Below are 23,122 nucleotides of genomic sequence, written 5' to 3'. Positions count from 1 at the left end.
AGGAATTACAACCAATGTAAACCACAATGTATATGAATGTACACATTCCTTGGCAGTATACTGTAACCTATAACTAGAGATGAACCGATACAGATTATTTTAATAAATAACAATCCAGTAAATTTACAATACCTATGTATTTATTTGTTACTTTTTGTTTTACAAAGTTAGGAAATGAATGTTTAAGTCAACCCTGGTTTTGCCTTACACATGAAAAAATGATCCCAGTCTCTTCCAAACAGTGAAGCATACAGCTTATAAATTAAACCCTGGTATCGGATCCAAAGCTCATTTATCGGTATCAGGACTGAAAAAGTCGGATCGGTGCATCCCTATAAACTCTGGATATTTCTCCAAATCTTGACAAAACCTCAAACTTCACAATTATAGAAAAGTAAAAAGTACAGCTGTTATAAGTGTTAGTAAATCTTTCAGTCATACTGTTACAGTGTTATGTGTATAAATATGTATATATTATTTATGAAGGCTTTTCCATGTAATACTGCCATTATTCAAACGCAAAATGCCCTGAGCTAACATTAAGGCATCATTTAAATTTAATTCAGATTTGAAAATAAAAATTACACTTTGCATTCAATTTTGTTTACATTTGTCAATTTGTGTTCTCACCTCTTTGTTGTTTTTGAGGAAAAGATAAAACACAAACTCCAAATTCATTCCCATTAGAATATTAAAGAGGAGATAACATGCACATTTCCAGGTGTATATTTACATTCTGGGGCTCTACTGGAATATCTTTGCATGATTTACAGTTAAAAACTCCTTATTTATCTTCTACTGGTCCTTTATGCAGCCCCTCAGTTCAGCCTCTGTCTGAAACAGGCTGTTTTAGCTCCTGTCTCTTTAAGACCCGCCTCCTGATGAGCCCACTCTGTTCTGATTGGTCACCTTCTCCAGAGGCTATGTAAACAAACAATAGTAGCAGGACAACACATGGAAACATTTTAAATGCCACTTAAGAACAAATGTTTGTATAAGTGCTTCTTGCATGAGGCCCTTCGTTTCTCAAATGTACCTTGCTCTTTATATGATGGAAATCACCATGATGTCGACCCTGACAAGCAATTATTGCCCTGTGATGTCATGCTTCACTTCGCTTTCCCAACCTGTTCTCAAAACCTGTTCGCCAAAGCACCACTGAAAGAAAAGCAGAAGAATATTTTGAGGCTTTTTGCATCCTGGGTTTTTGTTGACAGCAGTGCCTCCTACTCCGTTATGTTGTACAGCTGCTGGTAGTCAGGTGGTTGGTTGGTGAACATCACTGGCACTGACAGCGTGTTCGACCTGTTGGCGGTGTTGAATATCTGGTAGATCACCAGTGAAGACAGAACTAAGCCCAGCAGCTACAGAGGAACAGACTGAGTTAATTTAGAGAAACACACTGACATTTTTTCTTTGCTCGCATATTCCTTTAACATCATATCATCACACCATGATGGAAGAAGTACTCAGATCCTTTACTGAAGTAAAAGTACCAATAAGGCAATGTAAAAACACTCAATTACAAGTAAAAGTCCTGCATGAAAAATCCTACTACAGTAAAAGTATTCTGAGCTTGATGTAGTTAAAGTATTGCAGTAAAAGTACATAAGTATTATGAGCTTGATGTAGTTAAAGTATTGCAGTAAAAGTAGTGGTTTGGTCCCTCTGACTGATATATTATTATATATGACATCATTAGATTATTAATAGTGAAGCATCAGTGTTAGAGCAGCATGTTACTGTTGTAGCTGCTGGAGGTGGAGCTAGTTTACACTACTTTATATACAGTTAGCTAGTTTAGTCCAGTGGTTCCCAACCTAGGGGTCGGGCCCCTCCAAAGGGTCAGCAGATAAATCTGAGGGGTGGTGAGATGATTAATGGGAGAGGAAAGAAGAAAAAACAAAGTTCTGATACACAAATCTGTTTTCAGTTTTTGGACTTTTTCTCTAATCTTTGATTTTTGCTGAAATATTGGATCATTTGAACATTTATGGAAATGAAAGCATGTGAGAAGTTTAGAGGGAAAAATCACTATTTGGTGGAGCTGTTAACAACTCATAAATCGATCAGACAGCTGCAGCTGATTCAGACGCTGCTGCTCGAGTCCTCACTAAGTCCAAGAAAGTGGATCATATCACTCCAGTTCTCAGATCTTTACACTGGCCTCCTGTCTGTCAAAGAATTGACTTTAAGATAGTGCTGTTGGTTCATAAAGCACTGAATGGTTTTAGGGTCAAAATACATCTCTGATGTTATGAACCATCCAGACCTCTCAGGTGGTCTGGATCAGGTCTGCTTTCTGTCCACAGAGTCAAAACTAAACATGGAGAAGCAGCTCTCAGTTTTTATGCTCCACATATCTGGAACAAACTCCCAGAAAACTGCAGATCTGCTGCGACTCTCAGTTCTTTTAAATCGCAGCTGAAGACTTTTCTGTTTGCCTTTTATTAAACCACATTAAGGGTTAATATTTTACACTGCACTGTTGCACTTTTATTCTCTTGTTTTATCTGTCTTATTCCCTTTTAGCTTTTTTATTTCCTAATTTAACACTTTTTAATTGTTTTTATTTGTCTTTTTACTTGTGTTGCTTTTATATTCTGTTTTAATGCCTTTTATGCTCTATGTAAAGCACTTTGAATTGCCTTGTTGTTGAAATGTGCTATACAAATAAACTTGCCTTGCCTTGAAAAGTAACTAAAGCTGTTAAATAAATGTAGCGGAGTAGAAAGTACAATATTTCCCCCTGAAATGTAGTGGAGTGGAAGTATAAAGCAGCTCAAAATTGTACATAAGTACAGTACTTAAGTAAATGTACTTGTATGTACTAAGTTATTTTCCACCTGCTTTTACTGCTGCAGGTCTGAATGTCAGTATGTCCACCTGAGTGTACGCAGTGTCAGCTCTGATCATGTGGTACGTCACATTAATCACAGCGGGAGAAAACAGTGTGTTTTGAGGTGAGAGGAGAACATAAACTGTAAAGTAAAGAGAGTAATAGAGGTGTTCTTTGTCAACATGAGGAAAAAGAGAACAAGGACATAAATCCAACGGTCACATCGGCTGTTTCTTCCTGTTTTATGCAAATAGTCGACAAAGATGATTACACAGTTTCTGACAAGAGAACTGAAGCCCTCACCCGCAAGATTTATGCTTTGTTGATCTATCGCCCAGTTGGCTACAGAAGGTTTGATTATTGATACAAGAGGTGGAATAGGACTTTCAGTTATTTATCAACTAAAGGAAGGAATCTCTGTCTGTGTGTCTGTTCGTCCTTCTTGTATCTCTTGAACCGTCCATCCAATCGACTCCACACTTGGCGGGCGTATTGCTGGGGAACAAAAGGGACTGCTGTGTTGAATTTGGTGTAATTTGGACATGTGGCATGATTGATATTAATAAACTTGAACTCTGAATAAACAAGCGATCAGCTGCTCTGCTCTGTCACTGGTCAGACCTGTACAACCGTGCCATGAGAGAGACGAGGGGACGACATCTCTCTTCGTTTGTTAAAAGTTCGGCTTTGTTGTGGGTTCCCTGAATCATTTTTAAAAAAAAAGACAAGAGAAAGAGAAGAGAGAGCGACAGAGAGAAAGGCTGGAAAGTTTTCTCTGAGAGAGAGAAAGTCTGTGAATGACAGAAAACGTTATTTTCTGATTGTTTCACGGTTCTGAAGCACAAATAAACAACCATCAAGCACTCAGCAGGTGATTTATTGTAGAGAAAGATACTCTATTGGTGCAATTTGGATACGCGATGCATTTAATATTAACGAGCTTTGAACAAACAAGTGAACAGCGAGCCGCTCAGCTCTGCAGCGGCGGCTGTTTGATATAAACGCTGTGATTGAAGGTAATTTGTTGGGTTTGTGATGTCACTATTCTTCAGCCAGAACATAGTCTCAGTTTGGTGTTCTGTGTTCGTAGCGACTCACGCTGACACAGTTTTATAGCAGTTAGTTTAACTCACATGCTAACATCTAACATTTCATTCAAACATTTACAGCCATCTTTTATTCTCCCTCTAAATGTTCTTGTTTGCTGCATCATCTGTAGATTCTCTTTACCTCATGGATGCTTTCCAAGCTAGCAGCATACAAGCTAACTGAGCTGCTAACGAGCTGCTAATAAAACCCTCTGAGTCATTTTTTACTGTTGGGCTAACTGTCATATATTTTACTCTTCTTCCTTTTAATCTGTCTACTATATTAACTACTAACAAACACCTTTATTCTCACTCTTCTTTTATTATATCTCATCTTTTTCTGATTTATATTATTGGATTTGTTCAACGCTGTTTTCACATTTTTCCCCTATTATAAACTCCAAAGGCGAACTGCTGCTTTATTGGAAGTGTGTTGCGTAACTACACGCTGAGTGAAGACAGGAGAACAGTTAGAAGAAAGAAAGTGGCAGATAGTTGCTTCCCTCATGCACTTGGGTTGCAGGAAATCACAGGCTTCCTCTGTGGTGACCGGTCAGATCATAAATAGTCCAAAAGTTCCAGTTGCAAAAACTTTATAACCGAAAAGGTGGGTCAACAGGGTGTATAATACAGGTGTGTCTGCACGTCCTTTAACAACCATTAAACCCGGTCATCATAACAGGTTAAATGATTAATAGGTATTCACATATGAACACATTAACTGGTGGAAACTACTAGTTTATATACATTTGTCTTTGAGGCAAATAAACAAATTATTTTAGTTTCTATGATTTTACATTTATTCCCAGAGCATTAATACTGATTGTTAATCAATCAAATTAATTGATAGCGCATCAAGCAGCTCTCTGTGTTCGGGTCCATCCGGGTAGGTTTTCCATAGATCCATTTCAGATTGGGTCCAATATTTTGGACCTGTGAAGCTCTACTTTAATGTAGTATCCATTATTTTATTTCTAATTGAATGTCAGAGCCTGAAGAACAAAAAAATGTCCAATTACTTACTGGACTGTATTTTAAGCCCAAAAATAACATCTGGTAGGTTTAAAGTCATTAATTAAACCTCCCATAACGAATATTGCAGAGACTGAAATGTTCACTAGTGCTGCTTGTTGACGGTGTTATTCTAGTGCAGCAGACATCTTCTCAGTCTCTTTGTTGGGATATGAAAAATGACTAAAAGATGCTTTAAATGACTTTGACAGTAATATTTTTAGTTACAAAGACCAAATTATAGTCAACTCACCGCCAGTACGAACAGAGTGGCATCGACGCCCAGCGTGACATCAGTGTTTGTTGTAACAGAGTCCATGATGAGCGGGAAGCAGGTCTGGTGACAAGAAGACGAGAAACGTTTGTTAGTTTGATTTAGGAACTGTTGACTGTTGAAGAATCTCTGTCATGTCAGATCCCTTTTTAGGTGACGAGTTTATCATCTTACCATCAATAAATCATCAGTAAACTGTGTTTTTTTATTATGATCCATCAGGTCAACGAGGTCTGGTGGATCTTTCTAAAACCGCAGAACTTTTACATGTAAACGAACGTCCGTTACATTCAAGCCAAACGAGTTCACACAACGCTGATTAAGCCGATCACCACCAGATAAATCTCTCTGTATTTCACAGTATACAGAGTTTTTAAATCTCATGTCGGGCTCCTGTGCTGGCCGTTAATCGTGTGGCTCTTCCAGACTTTCCAAATGTTATCAGACTGAATGGATCAAATTCAAATCATTGTGCAGGGGTTGTATGACGCTCAAAACAATGAATCCATCTTTTTACAGCCACAACAGTAGGTTACAGCCAGTGGTGGGCTGGTGGACCTTCAAAACCTCTCAGTGTGTCTGTCATTCGGGGTGTGATGAGAGCTGGATGTTTGTGTCAGGGCCCCCCTTTACTCTCACTGCCAGAAGGGGGAGACAAAAGTCCTGCAGTCCAGTTTTAAGTGATGTTCACCAGCTGGTCTACAGTTAACTGTGTCTGTTTGCTGTTTGGCCACTTTAACAGCAGTAAAGTTGCAGCCGGACAGATAAACAATGAGCTAAAACTCACTATAAAGCTCCTTAAAGCTGAAAGAAGCTGATAGGTTCATCACTACTGGCCGACACATTACACACTGACAGATCATACAGTATTAGTATGAAAAATACTGATTATAGCCGCTTTACGGAACAAAACAGGCAGTTTAAAAATGGTCGTGCTTGTGAGAGAAATTACGAATCACCGACTGAAATGAGGGTCAATAAGATTTCAAGCTTGTGAAATGATCAGCTGTCATATCAAAGCCTGTGGTTATAAACTACCTTTAATAAACCGGTTTAAAGACTCTGCCTGAGTAATTCAAGTTTATAAGAAGTAGTAGAAAAATACATTTAAAATGTCTAAATAAAATGCACAAATAAAAACATATTTAACCTTAATAAATTACAGGTTACACAAAGACTTTATGAACATCTGAGCAGAGACGAGCTCAGCGGCGTCTGCCTCACACAGAACTACTCTCCAGAGACTGAAAACATGACGCTGTTATTAGTTTCTAAACAAACTAACGTGACCAAACTCTTCATGATGGAAGAACATGTGACCCAGCGCAGCGGTGTGACTCACTGATGTGTTTTTAATAGTTTTTGAACAACAACGGAAGAATCGGATATATCAGGCTTTGGATACAAATACAATACTTGTTAGTAGATCAGTTCATCGTCAGTTTGGATCCAAACATGAGATTCATTGACAAGAAGAAAAAATACAGAAAATAGGACATATCCTGTAGTTTTCTTAGTGATTTCAAATAAAATCTCTTTCAGCCTTTTCAAAGCTGAAAATGTTAAAAGGTAATCTTCAAATATTACTTGTTGAACGTATCTATTATCATACTATGGTCACATAAATATTCTAATTATTCATCTTGCATTAAAAAAAACCAAGTTGATGTAACCATATTGAAAACTGTGAATTACTTCACTACTAATTACCCGTTTACTCTTTAAATCAATTCTACTTGATTATAGGAACAGAATACAGACCGGTTACAGACATCCACACCTTTCTATTTATTTACTTTTTACTTTTGATTTGATTTTTTTCTTTTATTTTATTCAGTATCATTTTTAAAGCTTTTTCTTTAAATCTCTCTGTGTATTGTATATTTGTATTGCGTGACATATACTGTTTATCACAAATGTATATTTTGTATGGATTCTCATGTATAGAGTTGTTTCAACAGGAATTAATTTCTGTTGCCAGCCGTCTATATACTGTTTCCCAAACATTTTGATGACATCACAGGTGTGAAATATCACAAACATGACAATTAAAACGAAAGATTTTCAGTTTTTTAATGCTGCTTTAGTTCTTTAGTTCCACTGACCTGTGTGAAGACATACTTCTTCTGCCAGAAAAGATTCAACAGAAAGTTCTGGAAAGAGACAAAAATCAGCTTTTAACACTAATCAATAGTAATATAATGTGTATGTGTGTGTTAATGCTCACTCTGTAGCTGATTGTCTGACACTTTCCCTCCATCTGCTCCTCCTGGTTGCACAGACAGGAGTCGGGGATGTTCTGCCCCCAGTCCTCATGGCTGAACAGACCGCAGCAGTGCAGCTAAACACAAGAGAAGAAGTGTTAGCGCTCCCTGCAGGCTGCAGCGTTCATCACACCACAATAAACAAAACACTGATGGTTCATCTCTTCTCAAAGCCTTAAAGGACGAGCTCACAACTTTTCACCTGTCTTAAACCAGCAGTCAGGTGTCCATATGAACAGTGAAAGAGAATTTCCTCGCTGTAATCATTCCTCCTGTTCATACTGGATATTAAAAGATCCTTCAAATGTGTTTTCAATAGAAGTGATGGAGGCCAAAATCCACAGTGTGTCCACACAGTCATTTAAAAGTCTCTGTGAAGCTTATATTCAGCTTCATCAGTCTGAGTTAGTCATATCAAGTGGATATCTGACACATTTACAGTCTTTTTGTGTTTCCTCGGACAGTGTTTCCCTGTTGAGCTGCAGGTGGAAGTATAGTAACAAAAAGAGGGACTTTGGCACTAAAAAGACTGTAACGTTGAAAGATATCTACTTGATTTGACTCATTTGAAGCTTCATATTAGCTTCATATAAACTTTGAAATACATTTTTGCACAGAAGGAGGACTTCTAATGGTCAGTATGAACAGGAGGAATGATTACAGCAAGAAAAACAGGTTTCACTGCTCATTTGGGCTCCTGACTGTTGGTTTAAGACACTCTTGAAATATTATAAACAAGTCCTTTCACGCACAAACATGAGATTCTCATCTTCCTCTGTGGAAGAAGACAGATAACCATATTTGGGGAAACGCTGAAGAATTCCTTTAATGTGTTTATCTTACTGATGTCTGCAGTGCTTCAACCTGGACCTTGATGTTGTCTGAAGCCTGATCCAGTGGTAGAAGTGAGCGCCACCTGTCCTCCATCACACTCTTCGGCTAGAAACACACACACAAATTAAACAGATTAAGTTTTTATTGGTTTTGTACAAGAAAGGGTTAAACCTTGATGTCATTTCAGGGTTATGGGAGTAAATAGGAAATAAAAAGAGTAAAATAAATGAGAACAAGTAGCACATACTTATCAGTGAGAAGTTCCGTCCACGATACAATAGGAAAAAAAACATTTTGGAGATGCTTGAGATCTAAACAGGCACCTCTTCAGTCTTATAGATAAAGCAACTAATCGATTAATCGATAACGACCATAGTTGTTAGTTGACATGCTAATTAAAAGTACAGTAGATTGTGGTGAAACAGCTCCAGGAACACCTCAGAAAACAAAAAATATTTTTTATAATGAACATTTTGCTGTCAAATGTTTATGTTTATGAATATGTGTCTTTTGAAACGCCTCTTGTTGTGTTAATTTTGACAACCACTGTCCTATACAGCACACATTCTGTTACCTCGGGGGAAAGTTAGATTATAAACCTTAAAAACACAATATATGTTTTGTTGTTTTGTTTTTTGTGGAGGGAATTCTAGCTTTTATTTTGATAGTGGAAGTAGAAATATAAGCAGGAAGTGTGGGGGAGAGAGGGACGTATGACGAGCGACGAAGCTTCATTTCATTTCGTGAAATATGTTTTTAGTGTTAATACATCTGTTCAATAACACAATTTTTGCTTTCACTACATCAATCAGTGTTTGCAATGCATGATGGGACGCTTCTTGGACGATACTGGGAGGAAGAAACTGACAGCAAAGCTCGTGTTTGGCTGAATGAATGAAAACACTGTTGATTTTAAATATAAACATAACAGTTCAATCTATCAACAGAATTTGATTTAAAACTGACTCAACGTGTGTAAAGAGTGTAAGCTGAGTGCAGGAGGTTTATCTGTGGTGGCTTTTTGAAGTCACAGTTTGCCTTCACACATGAAGAAGTTGATTTATTGTATACTAACTGCAAAAAACACTATTATATGTACATTAATATGTAGGATGTACTGTGTACAATTAGTTAGTTTGGAATTGGGACACAGTGTTTGATTTTAATGATTCTCTGTGGTCAAAGTGATGAAAAAGCTGCAATGATTAGTCGATTAATCAATTAGTTGCCAGCTATCAAATAAATCGCCAACTATTTTGATAATCAATTAATCGTTTTGAGTCACTTTTGAAGAAAAAATGTCCAAATTCTCTGGTTCCACCTTCTTAAATGTGAATATTTTCTGGTTTCTTTAGTCCTTTATGACAGTAAACTGAACATCGTCTGTTAGTCGGGACAAAACAAGACGTTTTAGGACGTATCTTGAGCTTTGGGAAACAGTGATCGACACTTTTTTTAAACCATTTTCTGACATTTTATAGACCAAACGACTAATCAATTAAGTGAGGAAATAATCATCAGATTAATCGATAATGGAAAGCTTCACACTTCAGCAAGCACTGAAAACAGATTTCAACCGAGCAACTGATTGTATCAACGCCAGTAATGGAGGAAAATAAAGATCTGCCTGAAACTAAAGCACCATCTGGTCCTGATAACTGGGCCCTGATGGTGGAGGAATGTGATGTGGAGATGGAAGCTCTGGCAAAGAGGAGCGAGGAGATGAGAGATGGAGTTCGAGAGGTGGAGGATGTCCAAGAGGAGCTCCAGTCCCAGGCCTCACCTGCCCCCCTGGAGGTCAGGTGGCCAATCTTAAAAAGAGCCTGCAGATGAGTTACTGCCATCTTGGCCAGGAAAATGAAATGCAGATGATGGTGGAGCATAACAGCGGTGACAGCAGGCGCAGACTGCGTGAGATGGAGAAGAACCTGCAGCAGGAGCAGCAACTGCCAAGTTCAGAGGCTCAGGGAGGACATCAAAAGTATGATTGTGAACTCCAGAGCGCCTCCAGCTGAGCTCCCTGAGGAGTCAAATAATGCTGAGAAACACAAAGAAGAGCACATGACAGAGCTGCAAAGATCTGAGGAACAGCTGCAGGCAGACAACCTCAGGAAAGAGCTGGAGGATGTCGGAGTGCAGATGATAGAGACTCACCAGGGACCTAAAGCTGGTGGAGAAGCTGAAGGCTGAAAACAAATCCCTGAAGCAGGAGGTGGAGGAGAGAAAGAAGCTCCTCCAGGAAGAGAAGGCAACGGCTGAGCTGGCCTCCAAACTGGACGCTCAGTCAGGTGCTGGAGAAACAGGTAAAGGAGCTTAAGGAGGAGCTAAATCTCAAAAAGTTACAGCCAGTCGAAGAGGCCCGTGACCACGAGGAGACCATTAAAGTCCGTGAAGTGAAGTTCTCTGTGGCGGTGATTTGAGAAGTCTCTCACCCTGCTGCAAAAACAAGAAGAAGAAGAAAAAGGAGTCATGAACAAACGTTTTTTTTCAAGCGTCAAGGTCAAGATGAAGATGAGCAGGTCAGATAGGCCCATCATCACAGTCTGTCTCCTCCAGGAAGCTGAGGCAGTGGTAAAGACTCCTCTGGGGGCCGTGCACCAGGAACCTCTGGCCCCCGAGGTTAATGGTACATCAAGTAAGAAATGAGAAGATGGCTTGAAGAAGAAGAGTCTTGCTTTTGTTGTTTTCCCTCCAAACATACACACATATATTTATTACTATTTCTATTCTATTTAAGCTCTTTTTAACGCACAAATTGAAGGAACTGACAGGATTGTACCTCATCAATCAAATAAACTTGATTGATTGATTGAATAAAGTGTTTAAAGATATACATTTTTTCTGTAGAGTTTTATTTCTATGGAGTTAAGTACCACAGATTTCTGTTTTGTTTTATTTTGTTGAGTCCTTTTTCTGGCTCTAAATATCAAAAACTGGAATGTGATGGGAAAACTCAGTCATGTACACCTTTACCTCTGTTCCAAATAAATTTTGCAGAACTTTTAACTATAATATCGCCTCTTTCAGCAACCACTAAAAATGATAGCGAGGAAGTGAAGGAGAAAAAACGTCAATGCTCAGACGGCGATGACAAAGGCAACTGGGAGGAACGTCTCAACCAGAGCTGTCTTTAGTCACTAGACTTTTGTTTTGGGGGGGTTTACTGTACCTTTGGATGGATGACGGCAGCAGAGACTCCAGCTCGGAGCACCAGCAGACCTCCAATGACCATACACATCTGATACTGCAGAGGAACACGGAAGATAAAGCTCTACACCAATATTAATGTTGTTTTTAATAATATATTTTATCTTCAATAAAAGTAATAAGTAAATAAAAACAATTGAATGCAGGACAGAAACTTGTGTGCAGTAAAAAAGTAAAAAAACAACCTGTAGCAGAGTGAAAGTAACAACATACACAACGTATTTACTCCACTACAGAGAAACGGTTCTTAGAAAATGTGAAGCTTATCCTGAACAGAATTACTGCTGTTACTACTAGCTTCCCAGAGACGGTGATGGGAAGCTGTGAATAGAGTGACAGCTGCATGTTACTGCTTACTGTAGTTGTTGTTGGTGATCAGCACGGCACCTTTAGTTTAACGCTGTACTATAAAACACAAAAACAACAACCTGGCCTCGAGTACGAACGTTACAATGGATGCAAACATGAGTTTTGTAATAAACTTATGATTTATCTTTGCATAGGTTGAAGTAATATGATGCACAAACATCTGTATTTAAACATTTTGATCTCATTTATTAAGGTTCGCTATGGCCACCCCTGTCAAAATGTCACTGGATGTAGTGAGAATTCTTGATGCTGTATTTTGAACTAGTGGGATTTCTTGAATCCTACAATGTGAAAAGCCTCAGATCAGGATGTTACAGTCCGTTTCCAGCTTCTCCAAAGTGAAGATATTCTGCTTTTCTCGGTTTTATATCATTGTAAATTGAATAGTTGCGACTATTTTAAGATGTAATCTTGGACTTGGAACTTGAAATGGGTGTTTTTCACTATTTTCTGACATTGTATAGACCAGTGGTAGGCAAGCAGTGGCCCGTGTTCTGAATCTGGCCCTCAAGCAAATATATTTGGGCCCCTGATGAAAGCAAAAGTGTCTACTTTTATAGTTTATATCACAACCGCTGTGCTGTTTGAACAGTGCATACTGCTGAAATGACATCTAATAAACCACCAGAAATGACATTTTAATGAGTGAATTCTAACATTGTTTTAATTCCACAACTTCAGCCTGTTGGACCAGAACAGATTTGTCCTTCACAAAGATCGAACAGAAACGGTGTGTTGATGTCATTTTTTTTTTTCAAAGGCAACAACAACAGAACTTTCAATCAACCATAAATGAAACTGGAAGCTGTTTATCATGTGTTGATAACCAATAAAATACATCTCTAGTCTCCAAGAGCAACACAGAACACATATTCACATATAAGCACCTTATGATGATTAAAATAAGCTGTTAGGCCTCACTCACTAACTGGAAAAACATGCCATCAGATACAATCCTAAACAGTGTCATAATATTAATATCATAAAAAAACATATGAGCATGTGTCTCCATGGTTCTAGTTAACGGCCCTCCATCGAAAATACCTGAAAAATCTGTCCGATGGTTAAAACTAATTGCTGACCCTTAATTATCATATAAATGAATAATAAAAAGGTCTAGTTAGTTGCATCCCTAATCATTTACCTGATCAGTGTCTCTACTCACCACAGTCAGAGCCACCAGGTTCTCCTTATGGCCTCCATAGGCTCCCAGGATGGCGATCACCATGGTGACGGAGCCGATGACGTACAGGACGATGTGGGTAGTTGTGTGACCGTCACACTGGATGAGAGAGTCGATTGGTTGGTTAGCGCTGTGTGTGTGTGTGTCTGGTGTTAGCGAGTGTGTCTGCCTTACATCATCTCCTCCACGTAAGCCATTAAAGGACGGAGACAGCAGAACGAGGGTGACGATGATGATGATGGCGCCCACGATCTGAAACAGGGGAGGACAGGACGAGTTTGACTCCAAATCTGAGGAAGTTTCCTGTTTAGGTGGATTTTTTTTTTTAAATTTTAGATTGTCTTTTCGGTTCAAATCTTCTTCAAAGTTTAAATTTTACTGCACACAAGATCTCGGAAAGTCACTTTTTAGAGCACTATACTTTTAACATCCAGCTTCTACTAGTGCACTCAAAAGAATAATTTCCATACATGCCCTCATACGTGGAAATTATTCTTTAATTCTTTACTTTAGATCCTTTACTTCAGTAAAAACACCAATACAGTAATAATAATAAAAAAAAATACTCCATTACAAGTAAAAGTCCTGCATGAAAATCCACTACAGTAAAACATAAGTACATAAGTATTATGAGCTTGATGTAGTTAAAGTATTGCAGTAAAAGTACATAAGTATTATGAGCTTGATGTAGTTAAAGTATTGCAGTAAAAGTACATAAGTATTATGAGCTTGATGTAGTTAAAGTATTGCAGTAAAAGTACATAAGTATTGTGAGCTTGATGTAGTTAAAGTATTGCAGTAAAAGTAGTGGTTTGGTCCCTCTGACTGATATATTATTATATATGACATCATTAGATTATTAATAGTGAAGCATCAGTGTTAGAGCAGCATGTTACTGTTGTAGCTGCTGGAGGTGGAGCTAGTTTACACTACTTTATATACAGTTAGCTAGTTTAGTCCAGTGGTTCCCAACCTAGGGGTCGGGGCCCCTCCAAAGGGTCAACAGATAAATCTGAGGGGTGGTGAGATGATTAATGGGAGAGGAAAGAAGAAAAAACAAAGTTCTGATACACAAATCTGTTTTCAGTTTTTGGACTTTTTCTCTAATCTTTGATTTTTGCTGAAATATTGGATCATTTGAACATTTATTGAAATGAAAGCATGTGAGAAGTTTAGAGGGAAAAATCACTATTTGGTGGAGCTGTTAACAACTCATAGACATGTGAAATGTGACCCTGACTACACACTGCTTTTTGTAAGACGTCAGAAGCCAAAAAGGTTGGAAACCACTGGTTTCATCTTTAACAATGTGTTGTATTTTAAAAGCTTGTTATATTATCCATTGTGTCAAATCTTCATCTGAAAAGTAACTAAAGCTGTCAAATAAATGTAGTGGAGTAGAAAGTACATTATTTCCCTCTGAAATGTAGAAAGTAGCATCACAAGGAAGTACAGTATTTGTAAATGTACTTCGTTACTTTCTTCTTTAAGAAAAAAAGATCTTTATTGAATTTTACATTACAAAATTACAAATACATTACATCAAGCAATAAAGTGCATAAAGACCAGTAATCTTGTATTAAGTGCTGTCAGTTTATAAGTCCAGTATGTTCCAGAGGAGGTGCTGAGATTTATCAGATTTATTCGTAGTTCTCCTCTGTTTAATTATGGTGTCACTGGTTATTACAGTCTGTTGTATTATCATAGCACGTCTTGTTTTCCACAATTTTAAACACCTGTAATTACATGTATCAGTTCTGTATGTTTGGATGTCAGTTTATCATCAATAATACGATACATAACAGATTTATAACATAAATCAATATTTACACCAACAGCTTTCAGTTTATCTCAGACTTCCTGTGTCTCATCGTCATTGCAGAAGATCATTGGACGTTTTTTAGTGGTAACATAACAACATACATAACATATCAGCTCCTTCATTATAAGTTAAGTATTTATGATGAATTAATCCCTCATATTTAAAATCTCTTATTTCCTTTAAATCATTTTACTGGGTAAACCAGCCCGGTCTATTTGTAAATGTTGGTATTGTGTTGTAAAATCTCCATATCATAATTTATAATAAGGGCCATGTCTCGCCCTGCCTCTTCTTTTTTTCCCACTTTGACAGATCAACACAGAGATCATTTCTAATGAAGGCAGCAGAAATATTTTTAACAAAGGAAATTTTTAATCTGTCACCAAACCTCCATATTCTTTGCTTTCATACATTTTTCCCGCAGTTTCTTTCACTACATCTGCTGTTACGGATGTTTAGATCGAGAATTTTCGTTTCTTTTTTGACTTCAGTATTAATGTTACACCATCAGCTCCAATCCAAACTCCTTCTGTTTTGCTTTGATTTAGTTTTGCTCCAGAAATATTTTCATATAAAATTAAATGATTAGTTGAAACATCCATCTCTGACTGTTTTTTATATTGACAGTGATGTCTCACCATCTGAATAAAGCCTTCAGGAAAACCGTTTGCCTTCATCACAGCCCAGATAATCTCTGGAAATATAGTCGATCAATAATATAAAAACCTTTTGTATCATCAGGTTTGTGTAAAATTTCTCTTAAAATACTGAGATTATCCTACATCACCCGACCTTTAATTGCACAGGTTTGTTCTTTATCTGTAATTTAATCTAATATATCATTAAGTCTGTTCATAATTATCTTGGCAAATATTTTATAATCAGTATTCATAATAGTAAGATGTCTATAATTATCTATATTAGATTCATTTATATAGTAAACACAAAACTCCTTCATAAAACGATTCCCCCATACAGCCGCTGTGCAGACCTTCATTATACACGGAAGTGAGCAGGTTTATGATTTTATCAATAAATAACTGATAAAACACAGTAGGCAGGCCGTCTGGACGGGACTTTTCCCAACATTTAACTGTCTTTTCATTTTTTTCACAGAAGACAACATCACCATCTTTGTTTTTATGAATTTAATGAACTTGCTTTGGAGTTTTTTTGTTGTAATCAAGATTTAATAACCTGAACAAGATTTCCTCTTTTATCTATTTCTGACTGTTTATATATATATTATATAATAATTCGTAATTAGTTAGTTAGTTAGTTACTTTCCACTACTGTCAACAACAAACAGATTCAAGTCCAGTGAAATGCAAACTCACAACTGCACTTCATCTATTTCACCAGCAGATGTTACTCATGTTCTCTGGCTGCACATTTTTCATGTGTCATCATCACTTTTCTCATCCTCCTTATGAGCACTTTGTTTTGGTATCAATAATATACTGAAAATGGAAATTAGAGCCTTTTTCTTTTTCCTTTTATGCTCAGTTACTCACCACGAAGATGATGTTCAGGCTGGTGAAGAGAAGCTTGATCAAGTCTTTGACCTGAATCATCCTGCTTGCTGCTGCTGCTGGATGTTAGTGTGAGTCGTCTGTTGCTTGTGGGAGGGAGTGAAAGTGAATTAAGGAGTCAGGGAGAGCCAGAGGATGGGCGGGACTTCCTATAAATAATTGAAGCTTCAGGAAGGATTCACTCTCTTAATGTTTAAAACCAATCGCTAGAACAAAAAGGTTGGCATTGAACGTTTCTGCAAACCACAGAAACGCTGAATATATACGTTTCAACACGTGAAATACGTATCATATCATTATTTATACAAACGTGGCATATTAACATGTCTACCCGTTGAATAATGATGTTTTATGGTGTGATAACACTGTGGTTAAGGTCTAGTTAGGTTTGGGTTAAAATAAAAATTAAAAATAAAATAAAAGCGGCCGATGTCTCACTAAAAACACCCGGTTTTCTCGCTAGAAAAACGGCTGCAAATGTCCTGACGTCTCGCTAAAAACACCTGCTTTTGTCGGTTGAAACGGGAAGCGGACATTGGTTTCGGGGTGGTCTCGAACCGTCTTCTCTGCTGATTTCCAACTTGTTGCTAAGAAACTTACTAATCACCTACCAACCCCTCCTCCTCATAATAGGAAAGTCAGCTCATATAGATCGCATGTGCAATGACACGTATTTAGGAAATTTCGATATGATACGTTTTGTTGAAATGTTAATATGCTTCGTATTACACTTGTTGAAACGTAGATATCCAACGTCTCTGCAGTTTGCAGAAACGTACAATGCCAACGTTTTCTTCTGGCGACCAAGCTGAATGTTTACATGGATTATAATAGTACAACTGTCCACAGCATACGTCTCACCTTTGGTCCGTATAGTTGTCACCTCTTAAAACAAATGTGACCCTTCAACCAGTCAACCAAATACCATAACTGACTGATAACCTCAAAAACTGACTGAATATATGGCACTGTTTTGCACAATAGTGCTTTTATTTCTTATTTTTAGCATCTTTGTGTTACACATGTTGCTTACATTTTTATTGCTGTTTATATTTTTATCTCAGTTTTTTCTATAATTTCACTGCCATCATCTTGTATAATGTGAACATGACAAATAAAACCTTAACATACCTCACCAAAGAAGGATTTCCCTGTTTCATTCGGTTAACTTTTAGGCCTAAAGAGATAAAATTATCCGGTAATTCACAACAAAAAAGATGAAACATTAGAAAAATTTGAGTGTGATTGATGGTCTTCAACTTGGAAACATACATGTAAAAGAATATTCTTGATTTAAGGTTCACTTACTAGCTTTTTCTGCAGCTTTTGGCTGTATCCCACAGCCTTCTTCAGTTTGCACGTTATCCTGGCTTCAGAAACGTGGATGAGCCCTTTTCTCAGTTTTGAGAAACCCAAATATGCTTCCTGAAGTACTCTGGCATGTTAACACCTGATCCAAGTTTACTTTACTTACTTTACTCAACTAGTATTTCATAAAAACAAAAATACATGATGATAAATGGATGTAACAACGGTTTACATGCTGAAATTGAAGTCTGGTGCTTCACATAATGTAGAGGATAAAGTCTAAATTGTACTGTTGCTCTTGTTTTACCTTACTGGTGGTCAGATGAAGCGGACAAACCCAGTAGATATAAAATATACTGTATACTCTAGCAGGCAAAAACCAAAACTATGAGCTAGAAGAGGTGCTACATTTCTCTGGATTAATCACTGCTGTAAGACACATTTTAGAATCCTTTTACACAGTGTCATTCATTACTCATATAAAAGTGTTGATTAGTTAAATGTGTTACTATTCGTACATTATCTTATGTTAACCTGCATTCACATCTATAGGCAGAATGGGAAAACCTCCAGGACTTTAAACAGGCTAAGATGGTTGTTAACTAGCCACATAAATGGCGTTTTAGCCTAAATGTTCTATTTACTTAATAGCGGTTCACATTAAAATGAAACAAGATACATAATAGATAATATATAAAATGCTCTTCAGAGAATGAAATACAAATACAGTACAAACACAGGGCATGACCTCTGTGCAGCTAAAAGGCCTGAATTAATAAGAAAATGTTTTAAATCACATTTAAATATCAAATGAAAATGTAATTAATCAGATTTCCTTCAGGCAGGAACTGATCCCATCATGCTGCAGACACACTGAAGCTAAGTTATGTCTTTGTACATCAGAACAAAGACATGTTGCTTTATTGTAATCTTTATAAAGAGGATTGTTTACTGTTAAATTGTGTTTTCAATCCTGTTCACGTTCAATCTAACATTTAGTGGAGACTTTTTATGTATTTTAAAGGCCTGTGTAGCTACGGGTATTGCAAGTTTGGGTTATAAATGCTGGTATGTGGTGTTAATTCACGCTATATTACCCTTATACAAATAAACATTCAATGTAAAAAAAAAATTATTTATAGTATCATTGATTAATCCCATGAACAATTAATTAATCTTTCATTGGCTGTGAGATGTCCTCTCCAGACAAACTTTATTTATTCTAATCTACTTGTTACTTAAGATAATGTGATATATTGCTATAACAAGAAAGCCTGACTGTAAAATGACGGCAACAGGCTGCCATAGTGTTTCTGCTCAAGCTGAAGCTTAAATCACAACTTCCTGTATTGCAGATGTCAACATGTTATTTTATTGCAATCTTCAATCTGAGGATTATTATAAAAGTGTGTTTTCAGTCCCGTTCATGTTCAATCTAACATTTAGTGGAGTCTGGAAGTCTTTCCCAGCGGATCCATCAGAGAGAGTCTGTGTAACCGCCCTGAGTCACCGACAGTAACCGTGTGTTTATCTCCACCGAATACCTGTCTGATTAAAAACTAATAAATCACGTCACTGCACTGGTTTCAGGTGTATTGTGTCCTCAGATGTGTCTGCTTACTGGGACACCACTGTCACATTTAATACAAACCACTTTGAGACGTTTTAGGAGACGATTTGTAAAGAAAACTCGCTGCGCGCCGCACAAAGTGACGGTGTATCAGCGAGGTTTGAAGCCTCCCAGAATTAAATGAATGAGTCCTGGACGCCAAAAACGAGCTCAGTCTGAAGGGAGGAACGTTTCCTCACTGCTGCGATAATAAACGTGTTTTAAAACGTTGGTTTTCTACGTGTTTTAACCCCAAAATGTGGAGGAGAAAACACAAGTGTCGTCTGATTTGAGGCGGCAGGCAGAGCGGTTCTGTGTGTTGCTTCTCCACGGTTCTCATGTGCTTTATAAGTCCCGCCTCGTGCACTCTTCGCGAAAACAGTTCGCAAGACAAACAGCAGGCTACACTTACAGAAATGGCAGAAGAAGCTCCAGCAGCGGCCCCGGCCAAAGCCGCACCAAAAGCCCCGAAGAAGAAGAGCACTCCCCGGCCCAAGAAGGACGGACCCAGCCTCAGTAAGCTGATCATCGGCGCTGTGGCGGAGTCTAAGGAGCGTAAAGGGTTGTCGGTGGCGGCGCTCAAAAAGCTTCTGGCGGCCAAAGGCGTCGATGTCGTAAAGGCTAACAAACGCATTAACACTACAGTCACTAAGCTGGTGACTAAAGGCACTCTGACCCAGACTAAAGGGACAGGGGCGTCCGGCTCCTTCAAGCTCGCCAAGGAGACCAAATCCACCAAGCCGGCTAAGAAAGTAGCGAAGAAGAAAGTCGCAGTTAAAGCCAAGAAGCCCGCAGCGGCAAAGAAACCTGCAGCTGCCAAGAAACCCGCAGCGGCAAAGAAGACTGCAGCGAAGAAGCCCGCAGCTAAGAAATCCCCCAAGAAGGCACCGGCCAAGAAAGCTGCTGCTGCCAAAAAGGTCACGAAGAAGACTCCTAAAAAGACCCCCGTCAAGAAGGTCAAGGCAGTGAAGAAGACTCCTGTCAAGAAAGCTCCGGCAAAGAAGAGTGCAGCAGCCAAGAAGTCCAAGAAGTGAAGCAGCTGTTGTTCATTCAGCACTCAAAGCACCAAAAGGCTCTTTTAAGAGCCACCACATCTGCTAAAGCGCATCTCCTGCTCATACATCATACTATTCATTTAATAACTACAACTTGGAATCTATTAAATGATCATTTAACGATAGAATTTATCAGTAATATAACGTACATCCTACAAGCCTTGTTTACTTTTGATACTTTGTGCATTTAACTGCCACTTTCTGATTTTTGTGTTTGTGATACATTTGCAGGAATTTACAAATGTTTTCTTCCGTGAAGATCTGCAGATCTTAGCCTGTATACTAGAATATAATAGTAATGATGTTTTTTTTAGTGTTTAACATTGTCTACACATTTATAGACAAAACACACCAAAGCACATATAAATAATCAATACATCTCTACATGAAAGCGTTAAAACGAACACAATGATGCCAACAGACCATGAGTGCTAAAAGATGAGAACCAGCATTAACTATATCACATATTAATACATTTTAATTCTCACTGTCCACCTGTGCTATACAGCTGCTTATCTTTAGGGTGAAAAGTGCAGAGAACAGAAAATATTGGACACAAATGAGGATATTGTTTGTCTTTTGACACCAGACGCTGCATTAGTGCCACCAACTGATACAGAGGCTCTTTTAAGACCCACCACAGCTTCTAATAAACTGCATTTTCTACTAAATCAATATCAGTCACTCAGGTGGCTTTAATACTTACATTTATCTTATATATTTTAATAAAACAGTAGGAGAAATGAAGGGATATAGAATTAATGTACCGGTATTAAATAATGTAAAGTAACATAAGAGAACAGTAAGTTCTAACATGTTTCATTCAGATAAAATGAAAAATCATAAATATAAACTTAATTTCTTTCTTTTCTTTCAGAGCTGTAATGTGTCCAGACTCTGACTTGATAAATTTACAATATTTATAATGACTTAAAATTATTTGTGTGATAGTATTTATATAGAAATAAGGATATTTTAAAATGTATTTATTTAATAAAAATTTAATTCTAATTTCAAATTTCAAAAAATAATAAGACAGAATAATAATCAGGACTTTAAAGACGTGAGGAAAATATTTAAACATATATTTGCATTTAAGTATAAATGATTTAAATATTGATATGATTTAAAGTGTCTAACATGTTTAATTCAGATAAAATGATAAATATAAACGTGTTTTCTTTGTTTTCTTCTTTCTTCCGGGGCCGTTAGTCAGCTGATGTAGGGGCGGGGTTTAATTTTAATTTCTTATCCAATAGTAGGTGAGCTGCAGCGCGCGCTTCTGTCGGTCTGGACCAATGAGCGACGCCGTGGCTCCGGCAGCTCCCTTATAAAGCCGCAGCTCGCAGTGAAGCAGCATCACTTGTTTATTCTGTTGAAGCGGAAGATTCACAGAGAGAGAAATGGCCAGAACCAAGCAGACCGCCCGTAAATCCACCGGAGGAAAAGCTCCCAGGAAGCAGCTGGCCACCAAGGCCGCCCGTAAGAGCGCCCCGGCCACCGGCGGAGTGAAGAAGCCCCACCGTTACAGGCCCGGTACTGTGGCTCTGAGAGAGATCCGCCGCTACCAGAAGTCCACCGAGCTGCTGATCCGCAAGCTGCCCTTCCAGCGCCTGGTGAGGGAGATCGCTCAGGACTTCAAGACCGACCTGCGCTTCCAGAGCTCCGCTGTCATGGCTCTGCAGGAGGCCAGCGAGGCTTATCTGGTCGGCCTGTTCGAGGACACCAACCTGTGCGCCATCCACGCCAAGCGGGTCACCATCATGCCCAAAGACATCCAGCTGGCCCGCCGCATACGCGGAGAGAGAGCTTAAACTCCCCCAGACCTGCTGATACTCACAACGGCTCTTTTAAGAGCCACCAACTCTCTGACAGGGCAACACGTCCTATTATCACATTTCTTTATGTAATCTTCTCCCACATTTTATTATAGTGAATTCTTAAAGTGTATCAATAGAACCATGATGGTTATGTGAACACTTAACAGTATGATGTTCTGCACACAGACTAAATAATATATATATATATATATATATATATATATATATATATATATATATATATATATATATATATATATATATATATATATATATATATATATATATATATATATATATATATATATATAAAATTTAATCTTGAGAAGGAAGTGTAACCCAGTCATCCTATTTGGTATCTTTTTTTTCTTTCCCAGTCTATAGACTCATACACGTTTAACAGTCTGGTAAAATAATCCAAGTAGACTGTGGATGAGAAATTATTCATGATACACTACACACAACTGCATAATATAGAAGCAACATGGTCTTTAACTGTATACATGTTCAAGTTTAAATTCAGTTTACAGCCTAAATGTCAGTTATTATTTTACAGGTAAATGTCAGATAACAATAAAAATCCATTCAGAAATATGTAATATTGTGCTAAAGTGACTGCAGTTCATTATTGATTAGATTTTAGTTGCTAATTTATAAATTTATATGAAATCAGTTCATAGTATAATGAAAAACATTTTCCTGCAGGATCAAAGGTAGACCAAAAAAATTAAGTTTAATTGTCCAAACACTTATCTAATGTCCCAGATGGTTTTACATTCTGCAGTTTAAAATCACATGATGGACAGATCTTAGCTATAGTAAATTCTGTATGTTAAAAGATGACTAACTATAATTCATAGTAACCTGCAAGCTGTACTCAGGTTTAAGAATAATTGAAACACTAAAA

At 37.7% G+C, this 23,122-nt stretch overlaps 3 protein-coding genes across 5 annotated transcripts; 2 read left to right on the top strand and 1 right to left on the bottom strand.

Moving 5' to 3' along the window:
• Positions 1-969: 969 nt before the first annotated feature.
• On the bottom strand, positions 970-17,817 carry LOC122975555 (tetraspanin-8-like). Of its 3 annotated transcripts, none has more exons than XM_044344062.1 (10): positions 17,732-17,817; positions 17,555-17,600; positions 16,406-16,509; positions 13,052-13,321; positions 11,480-11,554; positions 8,320-8,415; positions 7,440-7,553; positions 7,318-7,365; positions 5,192-5,275; positions 970-1,364 (listed from the first exon to the last, which is right to left on the bottom strand). In XM_044344062.1, exons 3-10 carry the CDS (start codon positions 16,463-16,465, stop codon positions 1,227-1,229), a joined length of 885 nt encoding a protein of 294 aa, XP_044199997.1. In that variant the 5' UTR covers positions 16,466-16,509; positions 17,555-17,600; positions 17,732-17,817; the 3' UTR covers positions 970-1,226. The 3 variants fall into 3 exon arrangements, with proteins under 3 accessions (XP_044199997.1, XP_044199998.1, XP_044199996.1); XM_044344063.1 differs by lacking the exon at positions 17,732-17,817 and having other exon boundaries at positions 13,052-13,168; positions 13,244-13,321; positions 17,555-17,615; XM_044344061.1 differs by lacking the exons at positions 17,555-17,600; positions 17,732-17,817 and having other exon boundaries at positions 16,406-16,809.
• Positions 17,818-19,678: 1,861 nt separating this feature from the next.
• Positions 19,679-21,290, top strand: LOC122975557 (histone H1-like). The gene has a single exon (XM_044344064.1). The coding sequence runs from the start codon at positions 19,679-19,681 to the stop codon at positions 20,372-20,374; it is 696 nt and encodes a 231-aa protein (XP_044199999.1). The 3' UTR covers positions 20,375-21,290.
• A 452-nt stretch (positions 21,291-21,742) lies between these two features.
• Positions 21,743-22,397, top strand: LOC122975258 (histone H3). The gene has a single exon (XM_044343610.1). The coding sequence runs from the start codon at positions 21,799-21,801 to the stop codon at positions 22,207-22,209; it is 411 nt and encodes a 136-aa protein (XP_044199545.1). The 5' UTR covers positions 21,743-21,798; the 3' UTR covers positions 22,210-22,397.
• The last annotated feature ends 725 nt before the right edge of the window (positions 22,398-23,122 follow it).

This window comes from Thunnus albacares, chromosome 23, assembly GCF_914725855.1.
Source record: "Thunnus albacares chromosome 23, fThuAlb1.1, whole genome shotgun sequence".
Lineage (NCBI taxonomy): Eukaryota > Metazoa > Chordata > Actinopteri > Scombriformes > Scombridae > Thunnus > Thunnus albacares.
This window is presented reverse-complemented; position numbering and strand designations above follow the sequence as displayed.